Raw genomic sequence first — 21,323 nt, forward strand, 5'->3', positions numbered from 1 at the left:
AAAAAAAGGTCTTAAACACAATAATGCATTTCACACTAGTCTATGGAGATGACATGGTAAATGGCTGCCATTTCTTACTATAATAGATTTATTAGCATTTAAAAGAAAACTGTGATTTGTTTAGTATGGGCCCGGTAGGCTGCATTTGGCTTATAAAGAACCTCCAATTAAAGATTCATGCTGAGAGAACAGAATAGTCTGTCAGCTTCAAGCCAGATTTAGAAAAATGCCACTCAAAAATTACTACTAATAAAAACAAAGCTGGGTATTTGTAGAACATTAATGCCTAATGGTGGCTGTGCATCAAACAAGGGGCGTTCAAGTCAAACCATGAATTTTGTTTGTGCAGAACAACAGAACACATTTATGAGAACAAAAAATCCTTTTGTTTTTCTATATAATCTTTCATCCCAGGGTTTCACAATGCTTGGATAGCATCAAGGTAGAAAGTTTTCTCAGTGCACCGGTGCCATGATTAGATTATCTGCTTCATGTCTGAAATGCTGGCCTCCCAGGAACTCCTGTAATGGGCCAAATACTTTATGTGGAAATCATTTGGAGTGAGGTCAGGACTGCATGGGGAAGTTGTGTTCGTGAATGACTCTGTACAGCTCCCTCAAACAGATCTGTTTCTTCAGATGGTAGCACTTTATCCTTCCTTTTTTCAAGAATGAGGAGTTTCACCGGAATGACAGCAGGGAATTTCTAGCCACATCGGCCATGATCAGCATTCATGGAAATGCAGCCTTCTTCAATCTGTTTGCACTATTCAAATCAAAAGAGTCTTATGACCAAACCGTGCTTCAGTTCTTCTGGAAAGAAATCACAGTTTGACTTAAACAACCGGGGTAGAGGACTACAGCACTGTTGAATTCATAATTATGATTTGTCCGAAGGTCTAGATTATTTTTTTTATGCCGGTGCATAGGTGCACGCGAATCCACTTGATGGTACATACTTGTCTTATGGACATTCCCGCAAAATTTAATTATAACTATAAAGCTTAACCTGATACTTTTTAATAAGTAAAAATTGTATATGTTTGACAAAGCGCTTTTGTAAAACATTAATAAAACACTTCAGGGTGTACATCACAGAAGCCATCATGAGTTATTTTACCATAATAAAACAGACTATATGTTTTATTCCTCAATTCTTTAATGAGGCCTCCTCTAATATAAAATATTGGAATATTTTTAATGAAGATAGCATCTGGGAAATGGAAAAAAAGGACATGGGTAAAAAAAAAAGATCAATCCCATCAATCTGTTGTCGATAATAAGATAACAGAGGTGCATGATGTTTCCGTCTGATGCACTGCCATGGTACGGCTCTACGCCCACATAGTCCACTGTGATGGTAGTGAATAGCTTTTTGTATGTGACGCTGTTATAACAATGAACACAGCGAGAACCTTAAACAGTTTCATGCTGATTGCATGCATGAGTTAAAATTGTGCAAAACTTGACTGAGCTTGAATGTCTACTGTAGTGGTTAGCACTGTCGCCTTGCACATCCAGGGTATGGGTTCAATTCCCGTCTGTGTGTGCAGCTTGGTGGGTTTCTTCCGGGTATTCCGGTTTCCTCCCACAGTCCAAATACATGCAGATTAGGCTAAGTGGCGTATCCAAATTGCCCAAGTGTGTGAATGAGCATGCGAGGAAGGTTATATCTGTGTGCATCCTGCGATGGATTTGCACCCTCTTCAGGGTGTATACGGGATAAAGCGGTGTAGACAATAAGTGAGTAAGTAAGCACACGGTCACAGTGTTCAGGGTTATTATGCATTGAATCAGTTTAATCTTATTAAGTACATTTTTTCTGAGTTGTGAATGACTTGTCTGGATAGGTCTCAGTCCTGTTGCACTTTGCTTGGCCAGACTATTTTTAAAAATCTCTTTTGTTATGAGATCTGCACTATCTAGGAGACAGTTTGCCAAATTTCAGCAAGGCTGATTTGTTAGCTCATGTCAAAAGCCTGGAGAATTGGCAGGCAGGTTTGGCTTGACAGGTATCTCAAATAAGTCCCCTTTACAGCCATGGTGAGTGGAAAAGCATCTCAGAACACTCAACTAATCAAATCTTGAGGTGGATAAGCTACAGCAACAGAAGACCACATGAGGTTCCACTCCTGTCAGCCAAGAACAGGAATCTGAGGCTACCGTGGGCACAGGCTCGCCGTCTTTTTCCAATCATACACTGGCTGGTTTTAATATTTACATGGCTACCTGAGCTCAGGTTATAGTTTGGATAAAATTTTGCATCTTCTTCCGTTGTCTTAATCCGAGGATTTTTAAAATTATATATATATATATTAATATATACATATTAATATATATATATTAATATATATATATATATATATATATATTAATATATATATATATAAATATATATATATATATATTAACAAGCTGTATTCTGTTCCATGCAAATGACTCATGTTATGACTCCAAACCTCTCTTTGGCGACCTCTCTGTGTCCCTTAGCAGGTAATATGTATATGAGTAATTGGTCACATGTCCTTTTCATAGTGCTGCAGGTGTTTTTATTGCTGTTATCAGATAAACAGGTTTGAGCGAGTGCCATTGCTCATACATTCTGTTCTTATTGGCGCTGATTTGCTTTGCTGTCATGGTTACTCAGCTTCGCTCTGCCTGCTGTCTGATTCCCAGCTGTCCTTAATGATGTCACTGCCAAAACAGTTCAATACTGCTACTGACTGTCTGTTTCTGCTTCCTTGCAGGATCTGAAGAAGGTGCTGTCGTTCCCTCCATACCCGGGGGACTTCCTGCACCCGGTTGTGTATGCCTGCACTGCTGTCATGCTGCTCTGCCTTTTTGCTTCCATCATCACTTACATAGTGCACCACAGGTAGGTCAGTTCCATCCGCTCTCTCATTAAAGTCTAATTTTCCAAGTCATTGGGGCGCTGTAGAGATGCACATGGTCCTCTTTTCTTCTCAGCGTCAGTCCAGTTCAATTCCAGACAACATTAGTTAAGCCAATTTCAGCTAAGCATATGGAATTTTTATAAGTAACTTTTGAACATATTCAAGATTTTAAACCATGGTAAGCCAAGACAAAAATATGGCAGACTGGCAGGGGGTTAAATAATTGGTACTTTCATGTACTTGTGTGCAAAAAAAATTGCTTAATTGGTAAAAAGAGTTGTGTTAGGTACATATCAACATATATGTTAGGATGATATCCACTTAACTTAATTACTCTCATTCTGTGTGTGCATTGGTGGTCCAGAGAAGTGGTATAATTTAAGAAATTTTAGTTATAGGAACAGCCTATAAGGATTTGTGGATCCACATGTTCATGTGAGTACTTCAAGGCTCAGTGGTAGGTGTTTCGCCTGCCATGCGGAAGGCCCGGGTTCGATTCCTAGCCAGTGCCCAAAAATCCCAGCCCCTGGATGCAGTGCCGGTCCCAAGCCTGGATAAAATGGGAGGGTTGCGTCAGGAAGGGCATCCGGCGTTAAACTTGTGCCAAGTTGTAGTGCGGACTGGGTATCCCGCTGTGGCGACCCCTTGCCGGGAGCAGCCGAAAGACCAACAACAACTTGGGTCTGTTCCCAAGATTCTCATTAGTGCGACTCAGCAACAAGTGGTTGAAAGTTTATAAGATTGATCCAAACAGAGTCAAAATCACAGAACTACAAATGTGTTAAATAGTTTTTTTTTTTTAATACTGCATTTCATTTTAAGGAAATTTAGGTATGCGAATTAGCAACAAAATGACTAAATGACTATTTATTTTTATGCCAACATTACAATATTTCAAGACATTTTAAATCTGGATAAAAGAACATTTATAATAATCCATAGCTTTCTGCCTTCACAACACTATACAGTACAATAATTTTGCACTTTCCATGTTTCATTTTTTTTGCATTTGCCTTGCATTTTCCAAATATCTCAAAGCCAAATACAGTATATTATATAAAAATAATGCAATAATTAACATTGTTATACAAAGCAACTATCTTACTCTATCCACAGATATCTTTTTAAATTACTTAAATAAATAAATTGTAACAGAAAAATGTATGTGCCCTGTAATGGATTGGCACCCTGTCCATGGTGTACCCCACCTCGTGCCCTAAGCCTCCTGAGATAGGCTCCAGGTCCCCGCGACCCTGAATACAGGATAAAGCGGTATAGAAGATGAGTGAGTCACAACGACATAATAATAATAATAATAATAATAATAATAATAATAAATCATGTTTGTTACTGAACTTGCATTTCTTCCTTAGTCCTGAGCATAGTGGCTCCTTTTGATGGTTTAAACCTGTTTCTCATGCAGAGTAAGTTTAGAAGATCTCACCATCACCATCATTAGGCAATCTCAATGTTAGTAGACCAGACACTAATTCACACTGATTGTGAGTACAGTATGTGGCCACAGCACGTTTTGCACGCTACTTCGATGGAATTAATCTCAACGCTTTTCCTTTTGTATTATGTAATTGTGTGTGAAGTCACATTTTTAATGTGCTCCCGTTTTCATGTGTGTGTACCCCTTTCCATATCCACCAGAACCATGTGGTTCATTCATACTTCTGCCTAGCCTTTTTTTTTTTTTATGAGCTGGAATAACACATTGAAACTGAAGTGAACTGTCTTGATTCGTTGATCTCACCACCTCTTGCCTCAGCTTTCATCTTTTTCCTCATCTTTTTTCTTCAGTTGTTTTCTTTAAACTGGTTCGCTATGAGTCAGGCCTGTCTAACAGACTGCCTTAGTCATTGAGATGGGAGCTGTGTCCCTGTGTCTACACACTCATCAATGCCCACAGACTTCTGAAGTGTAGATACTGATCCACACTCTTTTGCTTCTCGCTCAGGCTTTCTCTAATTCAGATTAGATAATATTATTTTACACCCTGGTGTCACCTTCGTTCTTTTCCTAGAACAATTTTAGGCTGAAGATAATAGATGTGCCTGTCCCTGCTGTCTTACTGCTGCCTTCTCGTTATCGTGCCCACCCATACACTCATACACTCCTACTCATATTAAAACAAACATACATATGGAGTTCTAGTTGGGATGCCAGGTTAATGCTGAATGCCCTACTGAAACGTACAATTTCTCCTGCCTCTGCAGAGCAAATTTATAGACAGAGAGAGACTATATAGTCTGTATAGTGTACAATTTAAGAAAGATTTGTTGTATTTTCCAGAAACCAAACCCTTTTTCGTTTCTTTTTAAATCGTAACCGTAAGAAAAGAAAGAGAGAGGCTTAATAGCATGCTGGTTAACATATTGTACGGCAACATGGTTTTTCTGCAATAACTGGTATTGTAGCAGTCTTATTGAGTTGTTATTTTAATATGCGTTTACCAAATATTTTACCAGGAACGCATCAGCCCCCTTCATTTCATGCAATTATCTGATCAGGCATCACCAAGCAGATACACATCAAGAGCTTTTGTTAATGTTCATTTCAAACATCCAAATGGGTGGGAAGAATCACATTGACCTCAACTATAACATAGTTGTTGTTGCCAGATGGGCTGTTTTGAGTTTTTTTTAGAAACTGATCTAGGATCTTCATGCACCACAGTTTATACAGAACAGTGCACAAATGTGAAGATACAGTACAATCCTGTAGAAGGAAACACCTTGGTGATAATAAAGGTCAGAGGAAAATGTCCAGGGAGTCTACAGTAAAACTAAATGAACCGCTCTTTATAGAACGAGAGCTCGTATGAGTCCAACTGGACCAATATATACACTGTAGGGTGCTATTTCAACACTCTGGGTGTTAATTCAACACTGGGAATTTTACTGTGTACGGTCAGCCAAGAACAGGAATGTGATGCCACAGTAACCACAGGAAATCTTCCCCTGAAAGGCTTTTCTACTCACATCTATCTATTACATATAATAAAACTGTAAAGTTGGTGTGTCTGTACAAGAAAATTAATCAGGAGACGTGAGATGAGTGATGCATCACGTACAAACTACTGATGAATTTTAATGAGGTTTTCACCAGTGTATTTGACCGAGCTTAAGATAACATATAGGCTTTCTTTATCGTAATCACCCCATGGGAAGGGAAGATAAGCTACTTTAAAATTTTAATGGAAAACACCCTTATACCATAAAAAAATCACCTTTTGCTCACACCTGTATTCGGCACAATTGACAGTAACGTGTGATGTAGTGGTTAGCACTGTCGCGTTGCACCTTCAGGGTCCGAGTTCGATTCCGGGTCAGGCTCGATTCCCATCTCTGTGTGCATGGAGTTTCCATGTTCTCCCTGTACTTGGTGGGTTTCCCTCTGAGTACCCCGGTTTCCTCCCACAGTCCAAAGATATACAGGTTAGGCTAATTGGCATTCCCAAATTGCCCTGCGATGGATTGGCGCCCTGTCCAGGGTGTACCCTGCCTCGTGCCCTAAGCCTCCTGGGATAGGCTCCAGGCCCCCGCGACCCTGAATACAGGATGAAGCGGTATAGACAATGAGTGAGTGAGTGGTTGCCTTAGTGCGTTTTTAAAACATGCTCATGAGTGTGCAATTCTATGCAAATATAATCGCATGTCTAGTTAGTAACAAGAGTGGCTATTTAATTTACTAATCAATTAAATGTTTTTGTTAGTTATTTTTATAACATTCTCTAAAGAGTCATTCTATAATATGAGGTACATTTCATGTTCTCTCTCAATAAAAAGTTTGTTTGAGTTAGTAAATTCCTTTATTGTAACATATCTGCTAGTTGCAAAGCTTAATTTTTTTTTTCCTGATTGATTATGTTCACTACTGGGTAATTTAGTTGATAATTGCCTTATTTTTACCTGTCAGTGGTAGGACTCACTTTAGAAGAAGAAGAAAGTGAAAGTGAAAGAAGAAACTGTAAACCATAACATTGGACATAACAGTTGATGGTCAATATACTGTATATACTGAATGACAATGAGTGAAACCACAGTGTGCTTAAAACAGATGCCACATAAAAGAACAACCAACCAAAGCATGGGGAGAACATGCAAGCTCTATGCACACAGACCCTGAGGGAGGAAATCGAAGTGAAGCATAGGATGCACATAATGTTAGTGAGATATTTTAACATGATTCCCTTAATAGGTAAAATAATATATTTTTAAAGAAAATATTTAGAATAAATATACTTATGACTCATATAAAATAGCAGTATAAATAATCGGTGAGTGTAAGTGACTAATGCATGAGAAATGGTGCCATTAAGAAGCCACTGCACTAAAATACATGTTTACCATTAATCATAAATCCCAACAATCAAAAACAGCAACACGGTTTCCTGTGATAAACTCTAAACCTAGTGAGCATGGGGAATAATAATAATAAAAAAAACTCAGCAGATGCTAAAAAGAAACGATTTTAAACAATCTGCAGCAGAGTCTTATTTGAATAAACACCATCCCCTTACATACAGTAGTACTGCATTTGATTGAGCTTTTCAGCCGGAGAAGTTCTTGATTAAAGCTTTAAAGTGTACACCACAGCCCACACACAACTGTGTTATATGCTCTTTCTGTAACAGTACAATCCGGATCAGCCGGAAAGGATGGCACATGCTCCTGAACTTCTGTTTCCACACAGCTCTGACGTTCGCTGTGTTTGCCGGAGGCATCAACCGCATCAAATACCCAATTTTCTGCCAAGCGGTGAGTCCTCGGCCTTTTCATAATCACACACTCTTTAAACCCTTTCATGCTCTCTCTCTCTGTCTTTCTCTCTTTCTCTCTTCCTTTAAGCAACACTGCCTACTGAAATGTAATTTTTGTCCATACTGATGTGCACTGACTCCTTAACATATGCAGGTCTTTTTAACTGTGTGTGTGTTGCCAGTGTTACAAACAATAGCTACATGCTTGATGACTTCATCCTTAATAGATCTTTGCTATTGGTTGGGTTTATCTCCACCCCACTGGAGCTTTTTAAAGATCTCCAGGGTACCATTCGCCTATACAGACATGTACTGAGCAAAACGTAAGAATAGTAGCTTATTCTTTAATACTAAATATTATATATTATATACATTATATATAAGACGACTATTGCACTGCCTTCTAGACCCGAGAGGCATGGGTGTTCAAAGACTATTGTGCTGTTGTATTAAACCATAGGTCCTAGAAAAAAATGCACTTTTGCTGTAAGACCGCAAATCTAATCTAGCTGAACCAGTGTCGAGATGGTCACTGGAAAAACTCAGAAACAGCTGGAACGGAGGCTACAGTGTTCAGAATACAGTGACTCATGCAGTATTCCTTTCAGGCTTGCTGAATGACTTTTAAGTGCTGTAGAGTAGAACATGAGAACTAATGCTTACTGTGTCAAAGAAGTGAAAATATAACTGAAGCTATAAAAGTCTAAAGGCTGTCGAAAGCTATCACTTGTTAAGTAGCTTTAAGAAGAAACTACACTTATTGTGCACACAACAGCTATATATGCCCCCTGACAATACCAGTTAATGGGATATTAGAAATGGGTTAAATATAGCACAAGTTTATTCACTGCACAGATTTGGCTCTAGCTCATTAAAACCTTTTGTTGTAGGCTCATGATTTAGCACCACACAAAACCTTTGCAATATTTGAAAGCTTTTGCTACACCTTGCTGTAGTCCACTTATTGTTTAGTAAACAGAAACGTTGTATTTTCGGCGCATAGGACATTCTCACTCACTCACTCACTCATCGTCTACATCACAAAGCACACAGACACACACTCACTCACACACTTTGGGAATGCCAATTAGTCTAATCGGCATGTCTTTGGACTGTGGGAAGAAACCGGAGTACCCAGAGGAAACCCACCAAGCATGCAAGCACTCCATCAACACAGACCCAAGGTGGGAATCAAACCTGGACCCTGGAGGTGCAAGGCGGTAGTGCTAAAACCCAATAAGGCCACCATAACACATTTTATTCAACAACAAACTACTAAATATGTCAATTGAAAAAAAAAAAATAAAATAAAAAATAAAGTTTCATTTCCTCTAGTTTTACTGGTCTCCATTTATGCCAGATGGAATTGGAATGCAGTGCAGCACCATGCAGCTTTTCACCAGCATACCTGCTTGACTTGTTCAGCATCTAAGAAAAAAAAAACGTCATTGAAAAACACCTAAAAAAAAAAAAAAAAAACATGTTTGTTGTCAGGCAGATTCTGATCAGACAGCTGCAGTACAACATTTGTTACAGTAAAGATGAGGCATTCAAATGCTGGCTCTGACAAAGACCACTTTTACCATCCGGCTCTGACTCCGCGCCATCGTCACTGCACGATCAGTATCTGATCAGATTTTAAAATCAAAATCAATTAGCAACAGGCCTATGGGAATTGAGATATGACTAGCAGAATCTGCTTTAAAGCTTAGTGTCCAGTGGTACTGAACAAAGGATGAAAATGGGAATGTTAAAGTGCCTTACTGTACCTTACTGGACAAATGACCTCAGCACCCACTGTACAGTACTGCTACAGTTATATCGGATCTTATGGTTTAAGTCCACCAAGGCTTATTTTCAAGACCATTTCTTTTCAACACTTTGTAGTACCTGCTTGGGTTGTGTGAAAACTGATAGCTTTTAAAACCTTCAAAATTCCTTTCTCTCAGATGTAAGCGGTAAGCAGTATGATGTTGCTAAAAATGGCACCTTTTGAACAACACTTAACATGTAAAGCTGTATGGTGATATGGTGACATGTCAAGTAGGCCTTTCTTTCTTTTCTGACACACTATAAAAGCAGGTACATTTACCTGTTTGGAATGAAAATGATACATTTTCATCTTTACTTATTGCTTGGCCATGGCTTTTTGAACAGAGTTCATTTATTGACCGTACACAGGCTAAAAACAGTTTTGTAATTTCACAACTGTAATTGACCATAATAATAATAATAATAATAATAATATTTATAAAAACTATTATTATTATTATTATTATTATTATGATCTACTTCCCACCCACACAGTTTCACATCACCAATTAATGTAACAAGTGGTATAATATCAGTAGATACTTTGCCATTGCATTGTTTTATATATATGTGTGTGTGTTGTACTCATTGTCAGTACATAGATGGTTGAAACCTAATAAAAATGCCTCATTGAGCAATCAACACCCTGACAACCATTGCTTTCCACCCTGGCCCTTCTCGCTGTTAACCAGTGTTCCATGACCTTTTATTTTCCTGCCATTTTCATTTCCATATTGACTGTTACACGGTCAATAATATCTCAGATTTTCAGCCCACCTGTTTCTAGAAAAAAAAAAAATATATGTGGCATAACTGCTGCACTGAGTGTTTCTTGCATTTTTGAACAGCCAGCTTACTTAAATGAATTCAGATGAAAGAATGGAATGTTTTGTAAAGTTTAGGATTTAAAATAATGTCATACTGGCAGTGGCATCTGGTAGGAATATTAGAAAAACTAACTATTAGGGTTGGCCAGTGCATTTTATCCCAAGGTATAATCACTGATGATGATGATGATGATGATTATGACAACACTACTACTACTACTACTACTACTACTACTACTACTACTAATAATAATAATAATAATAATAACATCTTCTTCTTTGTCTTTCGGCTGTTCCCTTAATAATAATAACATCTAAAATATTAAATTATAGCTGAAATAAATAACCGTGACCCTAAATACAGGATAAAGCGGTATAGACGATGAGTGAGTGAGTGAGTGAGTAATATTGCTTGTCTTGGTATAATGTCACTTGTCAATGGGTGTACTTGTCAATATATTAGGCAGTAAATGAACAGTCACTTCTTAAAGGTGATGTGTTGAAAGCATGAAAAATGGGAGTGTTACTGTATGATCTGAGTGACTTTGACAAGTGGCAAATTGTCATGGCTAGACCACTGGGTGACAGCATCTCCAAAACAGTGGGTATTGCTTCTGATAAGCATTGGTTATTACTCACCAAATTTGGTCCACAGTTAAATTAGACTATTACAAAGAACCTACATGAGTACATGAGCATCAGAATTGGACCACAGAGCAATGAAAGAAGGTGGTTTGGTGTGGTTTGCCTAAACATTGTTGCAGATCAAATCCATGCCTTCTGGGCAGTTGTATTCCCTAATGGCAGTGGCCTCCTTGAGCAGGATAATGTGCCATGCTACACTGCAAATATTGTTCATGAATGGCTTGAGGAATATAACAGAGAGTTTGAGGTGTTGACTTGACCTCCAGATTCCCCAGATCTCATCGGATGTATTAGACAAACAAGTCTGACCTACACAGTAATACTAGCCAGGTGGTTTTAATGTTATGGCTGATCGAGTCAGAATGGTGGTGTATGTATTTTATATGAGCTTAATATTTAAACCTTTGTATTATTTTTATAAACTGTATATGCACTGAGGGCATTCGTTGAATATGAAGTAGCTGAGAAGTTTAGTGAGCTAATGCGCAATTATTAACTTTCCCCATGTTGTCGCCGATGCTTTGTCTTTAATTTCTTTCTCTCGCACGCACACACACACACACAAAGATAAAGATGAACTTTGCACTCATATGGGAGAGCTCTGTTGTACTGACAGCATGAGTACTTCTCAAAAAGCTTACTGTTAGATTCCCTTTAAATCTCTTTTCTATGTACGTGACCTTGTGGAATATTTTCTGCTACCGATTCAAGTTTATGACCTACATATGCTTTTGTTAAACATTTGAACTCCTGCACAATAAAAGTCATGAATCACAGTGCTGATCTTTAAATCTGCACCTTGGTGCATATTTTATAGAATTGCGGCTGGTCTGATTGAGATGCTGCCAGAGTTTTATTGATCTGCTTTGTATTTGAATGTGTAAGGGCAGAGTTCCAGTTCTGCCCCGCAGGCATGTTTAGCGCTATTTCTGTGGTAGCCTAAGATGCTTTTCATAAATCAATCTCTCTCTCTCTCTCTCTCTCTCTCTCTCTCTCTCTTCCTTCAAATAGCGTAGTTATAATAGCTATGATGAGTCTGGATCTCAGTTGGAACCTGAATATCCTTAGCACTTTTTACGTTCTTTAACTTTTTTGGTGGCTCATCTGTGTGGTATCTTTGTGCTGCTAAGCGTTGAGAAAAACCAGCTTCTGTTTTATCGTCTTCTCATTACGGTGTTAAAAAGGTTAGTAGAGTTTACAGTGCACAAGGGTGGGTTTCCTCATAGTTGTTCCTAATAACATTATCTGTAACCTTTTCTAATGAGGCCATTCGGACTGGTGAGGGAAGGTGAAAAAAAGGAAGCACAATGCAGTAAGTGGATAAACTGAATGAAATAAGTCGAGGGGGTTAAACAGTTTGTTATTGTGTAATACGCTACATGGTCAAAAGTTTGTGGACACCTAACCATTACACAGTACCCCATATGTACATAGTACACACAGTACATATATGCTTTTTGGCATATCATATTCTAGATTTAGTCCTCTCCTTGCTGTATTAATAGCAATCGTTCTGGAAAGGCTTTCCACTAGATTTTAAAGCATGGCTGTGAGTTTTCACCCATTCAGCCACGAGAGCATTAGGATGGTTAGGTACTGTGGTTGGGTGCAGTGGGTGTGAGGACAGGGCTCTGTGCAGCCCGCTCGAATTCTTCCATTCCAGTCTTGGTGTTATAGATCTCCTGCGCTAGATGTGTGGTTGCTGGGTGTCTATTTAAGGGCCCTGATATGTGCACATGTCGTGTGATCATTAGATGAGATTAGATGAGATTAGATTAAACTATAGCCATTGTGCAGAATACATGTACAGAGCTGTACTGGTAGCACCAGTAAGGTATCAGGGCCAAAGACCAAAGACAAACCGTGCTTCAACGGCAACTTCAAGACAAAGACAACGGCAAAAGTCTTTGGAAGCACTCAGCTTGACGCCTTCAGTTAAGCGTGCTCTCTCAGGCTAAGTTAAAAAGTGACACAGAAAATCACACATAAACCCTTAGTAAGGGTTGACTCATTTAGGGATGGCGAGGAGGTTTATTTTTAGTTCCCAAAGCCCTTTTCGGTCTCAAGGAGACAGCGGAGCTCTGTTTTTGTTTTCAGTTTTCTTTGGTTTTCTTTTTAGTTCTCTAATTAATAATCGCACGCTTTCTCCAAATAGGAAGGTCTTCCTGTGCGTGTCTCATAAACACTCTATTTTCATTAACCCTCTTAGAAGCCCTGTGTAAGGGCTCTTATAAATATAATTACTTTCCGTGGTCGGCTCTCTAACCCTCACCACATAACAAAGTGAAAGAATAATGTTACAGCATACATCCTATACATATAATAGTGCACATATATTATTAGGAAGGCGATGTGTCCACATAAATTTGACGACATAGTGATATTCATTAAAGTATATCAACCCACATACAGTACAGATGCACTTTGTAGGGCAGATAAGTTGTTGTTCATGGCATGTTGTTCATGTTCAAATGGCAGTCATTTTCATTATACCTTTCCATGGTTAGTTAAAGGTATTCAACAAAATATTGTACAAAATATGGCTACTTGTCAAAGGGTGGTGGGTATACTATTCTAGTTGTGGCTTTTTCGATGCAATAGTAGGTGAAGCACATTTCAGAGTGCTTTCAGCAGATGTGACAACTTTACAACACATCTGGGATTTTGTCCTGGGTAGTGAATGCATTACCAGTGTCAAAAGTGTCCAAGAAATAGCAGTATAGGTTTAAATAACATGGATCTCACTTTGACCCATGAGCGCCAGGAGGCTGAGCTTTTTGTTTCTTATTTTAGACAGTTGAACGAATCTTTTGGGAAGAAAGAAAAAGGTATTTTTAGTGCCTTGTTGAAAGTATGTATTATTAGGTGTAGTAGAATTGCGACATCACCCTGACCAGGAGCTTAAAGATTTTGCCGCAGTTGAACTATAGGGGTTAAAACTCTGTCCTAGAAACAAAGATTTCTGAGATAAGATTTGACTTCCGGATTGTTAGCTTTCAACCCTGACTAGACTGTACTGTATATCACTTATATACTCATGTATCATTTAGATGTTTAAGAAAGCTGATCTTTCTTACTGATCAGTATATCATATATTTGTTTCATGTGAATGGTCACTTTTTATAGTCATTTAACAGTGTAATGCTGAATGGAAACCATTCTGTACGTGTGATCCATGTTTAATTGAGTTCCGTGCATTTTGTTTCATAGGTTGGAGTAATACTTCATTACTCGTCTCTGTCCACTATGCTATGGCTGGGGTTCACAGCTCGGAACACCTACAAGCAGGTGATCAAGAAACCCCCCAAACCTCAGGATGGAGACGTGCCTCCTCATCCACCCAGATCACCCTTGCTGAGGTTAGACACATGCGCATTCATCGAGTCTCTGTCTCCCTTAATTATCCTCTGTGTTCAACTCTTTTGTGCAGGTTTATTTAATTATGTTCGCACTGATATTGGCGCATGTTCAATGAACAGAGCTCTGCTTTGAAGATTAAGAATACAATACAAATTTGGGTTGTGATTGAAATACATTCAGATTCAAGCTGGTTCAGCTGCACTGAAAAGCAACAAAGTTGTTTGTGTCTTTAATATTACATACCAGGGATGTTGTTTTTAACCTTCCCATTGACCTGATATTGATGTTATGCTAATATGCTACAAGAAATTTGTGTTGGGCTTGCAAAGGGATAGATTTTTGCCTGCGTACTGGCCACCCGGGGAGAAAATGTGTGAAACTACAGACACAGCCGCAGCGGTATAAATACAAATATGAATACCAGCAATATTCAGTGTGGATTTTCTTAACAAGCTTTATAAAACTTTTTACATATTTTTTTTTATATATTGAGAGGTGGCCAATCAAGATAATGAGAACTATGCAATATAATTGCTGTGCAACAATTAATATTTTGTATGAAGTGTTTTATTCCTTAAAACCTGCTGGATCTGGCTTTAAAAAAGAAGTTTGCACCATTCTGGTGTCACTTGCTCAATCCATTCTGCTTGATCGCTTTCTAAAGATCATGTACGGAAAGTTGCCACAGACGTTCACAGTTCACTTGAGAATTCCCAAGGTATAGCCATTTTTGTCCTGACGTGGACTGTTTTGTGCACAGGGAGATCAGTAATACATAGCCTGTATTGTCTTAATACTTTTGGCCACAACATTAAATCTCCAGTATACTAAACTCATTAAACAGCATACAAAAAATATTTTCATGCCATGTTATCAGTGAACTGGGCGGCACAGCGGCTTAGTGGTTAGCTCTGTCATCTTGCACCCCAAGGGTCCGGGTTTGATTCCTGCCTCAGGTCTGTGTGCATGGAGTTTGCATGTTCTCCTTGTGTGTGGTTGGTTTCCCCTGGGTAATCTGGTTTCCTCCCACTGTCCAAAGACATGCATCCTTGTCCAGGGTGTACCCCACCTTGTGCCTTAGGTCTCCTGGGATAGGCTCCAGGCTCTCCTGTATACAGGATGAAGCGGTATAGATAATGAGTGAGAGTAGGTATCAGAAGTGCAGTGGAGTGCACTAGTATAGTGATAAGTGTGTTTGTGTGTGTGTTTTGTGTTTCGAATTAATTCTGGAGAGTGTAGGTAGAATTGACCCAATTCTTATTTCTACTATTTTGTACATGAGCTCCTTGGAAGTAAAATCTTTTCTTGATGTGAAGTCTTTTTTGTTCAGGTTAACATTAAATGTGGCACAATCATGTCGGTTTTGTACAATCAACTTTGCTTCTCCAGTTGTGTCAGTTTGAAAGATTTTCGTTCTCTTGTCTACTTCTGCCTTTGTCTAAGTACAAGGATCATTTTAAAAGCAAGCAGCTGGCAGTTAATAGAAAATCCTACAGATAATAAAAGGGCTTAGATGTTAGAAGTAAAGTTCTGCTTTGCCGAGAGTTACCTGGTGACCTTTCAAGCTCCTGCTGGGGTTATTAGGAAGATGGAGATAATTGCAGTATTTTATGTTTTATTTTTTTGACTTTCACAAAGGTGTTAAACCAGTTTAACTGAATACCAAATTACACTTCATTCTAAGGCTAAGAACTTGCATAATGGAGGGAGGGTTTTTTTTGTTTTGTTTTGTCCCTGGTCCATTTATTTGTATTGATAATTATTGGAAAAGCAATCAGTGCTTCTACATAATCAGCGAAAACCTATATTGACAGACTTGCATCATGTCAGCATCTGCAGCTGGATCAGCAAATTGACATGTTTGTTTATGTTAACTTTCCCCAGAGAGAAAGAGACTGAGAGTGTGTGTTCATCGCCGGAGAAAAACCACACAAGCAGATTTATGTAGGCATAAAAAGAGATTTGTGTGCAGGCAGGGAATTTTGAAAACAGTGGCTTTGTATAAGCATGCAAACAATTTGATAAATATGCAAGTGAAAAAATGATGTTGTTTATAATAAATGTGAAAGTCATGCTTGGGTGCCTTCTTCAGGCAAGTATCCTGGACAATTTTCATCCTCCTGGGCAGTTGTTATTCCCTGGGGTCCACTTGGGCTTCATTTACTCAAGACCTTAAAAATTAGTCCTTCTTTTATTTAGACAAGCTGTTGGAGCCATCGGATGCTTATTTTTAATATCTGATTATATACTAGTTTGTGCAGTGTTTTAGCGATGAAGTCACATTCCTAGATTTCTCATAGCTATAGTAAGTAAGTAGGGAACTAACAGACTTACACAAAATCATGTTAGTAGTTAGGAGTTAATGTGAGGTGTAAATTTTATGACTTTTGAGTAGCCTTGGGCGATAGAACGATAATAAATTAGACAATAGGCTTGCAGATTAAAAGCAATGCATTAAGAGACCACTGGTGTGTGCCAGTTTGGGGGACGCATCCTTTGAAGGGTGCATTTGAAGGCTGACTAAAGGATCATGTTTTGAAGGCTCCTTCAAATGTTACAGAAAAATGCAGCCTTCTTTCCCCTGAAACCGATGGTAGGGAGGGGTATATGCTTCATGGCCCAATCTATCCACAGAGACTTTGCGAGCCGGGGAAGAGAGCAGAAGAGACCATGGTTGGCGTAGGAATGCAAATATCACTCACTTACTCATTGTCCATACTGGTTTATCCTACTTACAAGGGGGGGTTCGGAGCTTATTCCAGGAGACTGACGGCACAAGGCGGGGTATACCCTGGACAGGGTTCCAATCAGTTGCATGGCAGACACACATACACACACTCGCACACTCATTCACACACTATGGGCAATTTGGAAATGCCTGTTAGCCTAATCTGCAAGTCTTTGGCCTCTGGGAGGAAACCGGAGTACCTGGAAGAAAACCCACTAAGCACAGACCCTGAGGCAGAAATTGAACCCGGACCCATATAATATACAAATTAAATTTATACAGTTATATCAATAAAAAAAAAACTCCCTTAAACACACGTTTTTGTAAAACATGATTAAGTGTTACACAACGTTAAACAACAGCAGCTCGGCTCCATAAACCAGACCATCTCATTTTGGTTCAGCTGCCAAAATGAGACATACCCAACAACAGAAGCAGTGTGGGACACGAGGGACAAGATGAGTGGAGAAAGTGAGGAAGAAATTGAATTAAAAAAAATAAAATAATAAAAGACAGGTTAGCTTTTTAATATGGCAGCTTTTTATGACTGCTTGGGAGAGCCGTTCAACCCACACCAGAAATACAACAAACTTATTTTATAGTTCACTTATAACATTGTATTTTCCAAGTTAAAGAGTGTATATTAGAATATTTATTGTATCTTATGATGTTAGGTCAGTATACCAGTTGATTTAATTAGCCTCCTTTAGTTAATGTGACTCAAGGTAAGATCATTTATTTTAGGTGAGTACCTCTCCATCCTTGTGTGCCATGATAAAAAATTTAAACTTGTTTCCTCGTAATAGCTTAATAAAAATGATTGATAATTCATTTTCCATATCGCTGGCTGTACAGTACTTCTGAGGACCTTTTGTTTCTTAAGCACTTCACTTTACAAGAACTCTGTAGGTTTCTCCCACAGTCTACAGTTGATTAAATCAGTAAAAACAGTTTTTTTTTTTGTTGTTGTTAATTGCTCTTGCTAATTAGTTATAACAGTCACATGTTCCTAGTTTCTGGATTCTGTGTATTTAAACATCTGCTTCAGCCTTTTTCAGTGTAAAATCCTGTTACTTTTTAAGTAGCTGAGCCATATGTTTGGTCTATGCTTTGATTCCATGTCTTCTGTTTTGACTACTGCTTTGTTTTTCTGGTGTTTGGTACTGGATTACCAAGTTGCCCTTGTTTGACCTTGAAACCATTTTTGATATTGAATTTGATATTTGGTGGGGTGTTTTTTTTTTTTTTTTAAACAAACCCTTCAGATATTCACTCTGGTGTTTAGCGTCATATAAACAGGATGCAGCACAGTTGACCTCTCTTCAGGCAGCCAACTCACAGCGTTCCCCAATGAGTCTGCCAAGGTAGCCTACATGGTATTTTTGCTGATGGGAAGCAGGCTTTGTTATTTGGCAAACGGCATGTTCTAACCTTACAGATTGACTGTTGGAACCTTAACTTCAGATTCTTTTAAGTACACAAATACTGAAGAGGAATAATCGACCATAAAAAGGGAGATCAAATCGGCAGCAATATTCAAACCTGAATTTCGTACCCTCATTGCAGCAGTCTGGTTGAACAATCAAACATTCCTTTTTTTTTTTTTTTTTTTAGAAGTGGACTCAACCCCACTCTGCAATCTGGACTGATGTGCAAAGATGACTCAGTGGGTCTAGAGCGAGGCTAAACGATGCTATCCACAAAGGACCAGAGTGACAGCAGGCTTTTCATTTAAACTAAGCAGAAATGCACCCAATTTCACTTGTATAATCATTTGGTGTCAGTACTGAAACAGTGGTATAAGGCATGCTTGTACTTATGGTGGATCATTGTGTATAGACTGCACCAGGCTAAAGGAAATAATTCAACTTGACATTTAAAAGGATATTCATCTATGGACTAGGAAAAAAAAAAAACACCCTGCCTCCGTGGTTTAAAAAAAGAAGAAGAAATAAAACCTAAGTTCACCTTTAGAATAAAGAGAATTAGATTGTCTACATCACTGATAATCTGTAGTAACTGGATTTAAACTCTCAACCTTCCTCCTACATCTGGGCCAAAAAACACACTACATACCCCATCACTCTTGATTATGTCATCTAATCTACATTAAACTAATTTTCTTGGGAAAACTACAGTAGGAAAATCAACCAGTGTTCAAATGACTTATATATCTAGAATGTTCCCTAAATGGAAAAATTAGTGGTGTGAGAACATGCAACCAAGATAGCATAGTATGACAAAGGTTATAAATATTTGTATACTGTATAATTATTACATTGTACTATACAGTTGCAGATAGGGACATTGGTGGCCTAGTGGTAGGTTTCTCTCCAGCCATGCGTAAAGGTTAAAATCCCACCCAATGCCCAAACCCCAGCCACTGGATGCAGTGCTGGTCCCAAGCCCGGGTGAAATGGGAGGGTTGCATCAGGAAGGGCATCTGGCGCAAAACCTGTGCCAAGTTGTGTGCAAATCGGATGGTCTGTTGAGGTAACCCCTCGATGGGAGCAGCCGAAAGGCCAACAATAACCACTGTACAGTTATAGAAGTTAAACACAACAGTGATGCATACCTCCCTACAAATATACTACAAAGGTTTTAAAACACAAATGATTGCACTGGTACAGTATAGATTAGTTCTCGTCTTCCATGCACGATTTATGTAAATCAATTTCAAAACATTTATCCAATATATATTTCTCTCCACGTGCCTACTGTGTAACTCATATTTTTGGCTGGGGAATTAGTTTCAACCTGGATTCACTGAGGGATTTAAAAATCCCAGCAGCAAAGCCCTATCCAATATACTTCATTTATTTGTATTATGGTTAGGAGTGCTTATATCATCGCATGCTGATACTACTGCTTTTTTTTCTGTTTTTTCATGCTGCTAGAGCTCTGTTGATGATCTTGCAGAAGACTTTAGTAAAGAGGCATTACTCGGGTATCAGTACTATTGTACATGCTACCGCTTTCTTGTAATTTAACAAGCTCTGTTAATAGACATTTAAACCAGTATGGTGGATTCCTATGAAGAGACATCATCCAGTTTTGCACACCTCTACTTCCTCCAGTAAAAAAAAACACCTTGAACTCAGTGAAGGCTTTGGTCTCACACTGCAATATGCCTTAATTTATTGCAGATCTTCTCAATCCCCATGTGGCAGTCGATTCACCAAGGACTCTTATAGCTCTAAGGACTGAAAAGCTCTTATTGAACCATATGTTTCATAACAGAGCTATCCCAAAGGAAACAGGATTTTTTATCTTCTGGACACTTTTGGATACAACCCTCAATTTAATAGACAAACAGGGCATTTGAATTCGGGAAAATGGAACATTCTTTTTAAGTACAACCAAACATTTTTGGCATAAATTCCTCCTTTTGTTTTAGTACATACTAAATTCATGTCATTAGACCTAATCTTTTTACCAAATGCAGTAGGATATTGACATGTCTTGTTTCCATGCCCCACTAAACAACTGGATATTTCAGTAATTGATGCCACAGACAGATGTTGCTACAAACTGACACCTTCAGCATGAGATCTGTCAGCTAGAACAACATGCGGCTTAACAAAGTCATCCCGTGCCACAATACCAGCTAGGTTGAGATGTCACCCATCAACCCATCTACCTGTGACTTGCATTTTACACCCCCAATAAAAATAAGTTTATTCCACATGTAACACTATATATAACAGTATATCTCAGCTTATTTATATTTTTCTTCTGTTAATTATTTAGTATAGAGCAAATTTCACAATTTATATTTTCCTGCCTAAGCATGTGATTTAAACTGTCAAGAAAAATGTCAAGAAAAAAGTTTAGCAACCCAACAGACCCTCTGTGGTAGATGGCCACATTTACAAAGTCCTCTTAGTGGGTCCAAGGCCGCGAAACAACACACTGTTTGGTCATAGTTCCAGTTCAGTACAGAATAGAAAAACAGTTGCTTTCGGATTTAATATTATACAGTACTGTTTAAAAGTCTTAAGTCACCTCTCATTTCTTCATATATTGCTTCTGGGAAGTCAGACTTCACATCAGAGTATTTTTCATGTAGTATTGAGGAATAGTTTTCCAGGCTTCCCAAAGGACCTTTTCCCAAAGGTTTTTAGCTCTTATTTTCAGTCCAGTACATGTGCTTGACCAGTTTCAGAGAAATGTGTGTGTGTTTTTTAAGCCACACAGTTATTTTTTTTTTTTATCATTCAAGCATAAGAAAACATCTAAATTAAGTCATGAACCAGTAAGAAACAGGTGCAGATGATGACAGATGATCAG

The 21,323-nt window shown here is 38.5% G+C and overlaps 1 protein-coding gene across 2 annotated transcripts in view; it reads left to right on the plus strand.

The window, feature by feature from the left end:
* The window catches only part of LOC128529092 (adhesion G protein-coupled receptor A1), a 225,257-nt gene that overhangs the window by 198,471 nt on the left and 5,463 nt on the right, over positions 1-21,323 (plus strand). For both annotated transcript variants that reach the window (XM_053502426.1, XM_053502427.1), the window contains 3 exons: positions 2,747-2,874; positions 7,536-7,659; positions 14,156-14,304. In XM_053502426.1, coding sequence (XP_053358401.1) covers positions 2,747-2,874; positions 7,536-7,659; positions 14,156-14,304 — 401 coding nt within the window. The remainder of the gene's footprint in view (positions 1-2,746; positions 2,875-7,535; positions 7,660-14,155; positions 14,305-21,323) is intronic.

This window comes from Clarias gariepinus, chromosome 8 (genome assembly GCF_024256425.1).
Source record: "Clarias gariepinus isolate MV-2021 ecotype Netherlands chromosome 8, CGAR_prim_01v2, whole genome shotgun sequence".
NCBI classification, from domain to species: Eukaryota; Metazoa; Chordata; class Actinopteri; order Siluriformes; family Clariidae; genus Clarias; species Clarias gariepinus.